Source organism: Apis dorsata, unplaced genomic scaffold (genome assembly GCF_000469605.1).
Source record: "Apis dorsata unplaced genomic scaffold, Apis dorsata 1.3 scaffold_44, whole genome shotgun sequence".
NCBI lineage: Eukaryota > Metazoa > Arthropoda > Insecta > Hymenoptera > Apidae > Apis > Apis dorsata.
In genome coordinates, this window is record NW_006263346.1 from 2,156,068 (window position 1) to 2,158,561 (window position 2,494).

Here is a 2,494-nt window from a genome sequence, read left to right on the forward strand (position 1 = left end):
CGCATATTGCGTGCACCATGATGACGGTTCGTAAGGTCTTAGCTCGTAAGGGGGTGGGCAAGATCGATAAATGAATAGAAAACGATATGAACGTGAACGTGAATTCGGGGAACATCGATATTGCATTGGTAGTAGTTTTTTTTTATTGTTCCCTTTTTTTTGTTTGTTTGTTTGTTTGTTTGTTTGTTTCTCGTATCGGATCGAATAGACGGTATATACAGGGTGGATTATTTAATGCGAACACCTTGATTATTTTCATTCATTGTTTCGTTCCATGTTGTATTATTAACGGATCGATAGATATTTGTTTCGTTCGAAGGATCTTCAAATTATTTATTAATCTTAATCAAGTATTGGGAAAAAAAGGAAATACAAGTTCGAGTTTAATTGATGAAAAAGTAATCAAGATGGTCACATTACAGGATCCAGCCTGTAAATATTTTTATAGCAAGTAAATTTAAAAGATTCGCGTAAATTGTATCCTTGATCTCTGGATTCACGATTTTTGAAGTAAAACAAATTAGATACAGGCCGTTAAATGAACGGGATATTTTTAATCATCGACTGTAATCGTAAAACGCCGTTCACTTCCGTTCGTCGTTTTTAATCCAACGAAAATGTCGACTAATAAAACAATTCAGCCATTTGGGATGGCAATAATTATAAAATAACGATAAATTTTTTTTTCATTTCGAGAGGCCGATTCCCGACGTTATTTCGAACGATTCAATCCCCGACAACAATAACGAAAAAATTGCATTAACGATTATTCTCTCTCTCCGCTTTGAATTGTAAAACGATGCCACGACAGGCAACTTCAAATTTACAAACAAACAACGTTTGATTATTTCGACTCGATTGAACTCTCTCTCTCTCTCTCTTTCTCTCTCTCCCTCTCTCTCTATCTCTCCCTCTCACTCTGTTTCTTTCCTTTCTTGTGGAAATCTTAAAACAGATTGGAATAATAGAGATTGAAAGATAGAATCGATTTATCGGGGAAAACAGAATGAACCGTTAAGGATTTCCAATGCTACGTCTTTAATGGTTATTAAACGTTGATCGAAAACTACGGCCTATTTGCAATTCGAAGAGGATACACCCGAGAAAATATTTTCCATTTCAAAGATACAAAGTGTCCGTTCTTTATTCTCCTTTCCTTTTTCATTTTTTTTTTTTTTTCATTTAATTCAATTCCACTCCATTTTATTTATTTTCATATATATGTATTCGCTGTTCCAATTATATTTTAACAATCGGTCCCATTATCATTCCAATTTTCTATTCATTTATCTGTATGTGGGTACATATATATACATATAGATATATATATTATATATATATTATATATATATACGCCCGCGGACACGTACGCTTACATTCGACAGACATGCTTCCACCACTGTTTTACACCGAATAGAAGGAAAAATTTTCTGCTGACTTACCGAACGGAAGCTCCAAACGGCAGTCTATGAGAAGCGAATGGCCAGTTGGCTTTTTCGTGCCGATGATCTCGGCACCTCTCATCTCGAGCTCCAAGTCGAGGCTGACCCATTGTCCGGAACCCTCCTGAAAAAAGATAACAAAAGATTAGCGAGAGATTCCATCATAATCGAATAGATTAAAAGAGATGCAAAATCAAGCATCAAGCATCAAGAATAGAATTCAATTTCCACGTATCTCTACGTTCTCTTGAATTTTCGTAGAGTATATATATATACATATAGAAAGCTCTTTATGCGCGATACAATTCTATGCACGTACGCATACAATGAGCGATAAAAGCATTTACAGGCTAGGAATGTGTAACAATTAATTAAAATACACGTAGAAACCCGAGTTTCTTGATTCTTATTAAAAAAAAGTTTGAAAATGAAAATTAATTCGCACAATTCTTCCTTATGGTATATTATAATAAAAATAAAATTTTTATTTTGTTGTTTTCTTTTCGAATATTCAAACAAATCTGTTTACCCATCATTGATGCAATTTTCTATATAACATTTAATTCAGTCACTCGATTCTCTGATGATGATGATGATACACCCTCGTACAATTTTACGTACCCGTCCTTCCTCCACGCTTCACACGATAGATGCGATACGTTATTACGTTGATTCACGTCAGATTTAATTTTGCGTTTACCTTTCATCGTGTATACCTTGGTTAGCTCCACAACGTATTAATTCCTCTCCACCAGATATACAATTCTTTCGCACCCCTCCCATCCTCTAGATTCGCACGAATCCAAAATCCGTGGCCGTTTCAACTCCCCTTTCCCCCTCCCTCCCTCCCTGCCTTTCTCCCCCAATGCCCGAAAACCATTTAACGCGGATTCAATGCGACACATGCACGGTATAATAAACAAACGATCGTTAATACAGGGAGGTGTTTCGAGCGCGCTAAATTCCCCCGTAATGCACCCATCTAAATTCTAACGCAGCCGACGGTGTCGCGGGCCCGTGAATCAGGTCGGAGGCGCGAATATCAATCGATG

At 36.6% G+C, this 2,494-nt stretch overlaps 1 protein-coding gene across 18 annotated transcripts in view; it reads right to left on the minus strand.

The window, feature by feature from the left end:
* LOC102676760 (protein unc-13 homolog B) overlaps positions 1 to 2,494 on the minus strand; it is a 352,205-nt gene that overhangs the window by 291,267 nt on the left and 58,444 nt on the right. For 16 of the 18 annotated variants that reach the window (XM_031514136.1, XM_031514142.1, XM_006608811.2 and 13 more), the window contains one exon: positions 1,443 to 1,566. In XM_031514136.1, the coding sequence (XP_031369996.1) occupies positions 1,443 to 1,566 (124 nt within the window). Of the gene's footprint in view, positions 1 to 1,442; positions 1,571 to 2,494 lie in introns of all 18 variants that reach the window. The other 2 variants (XM_006608816.2, XM_031514174.1) reach the window with 1 other exon arrangement.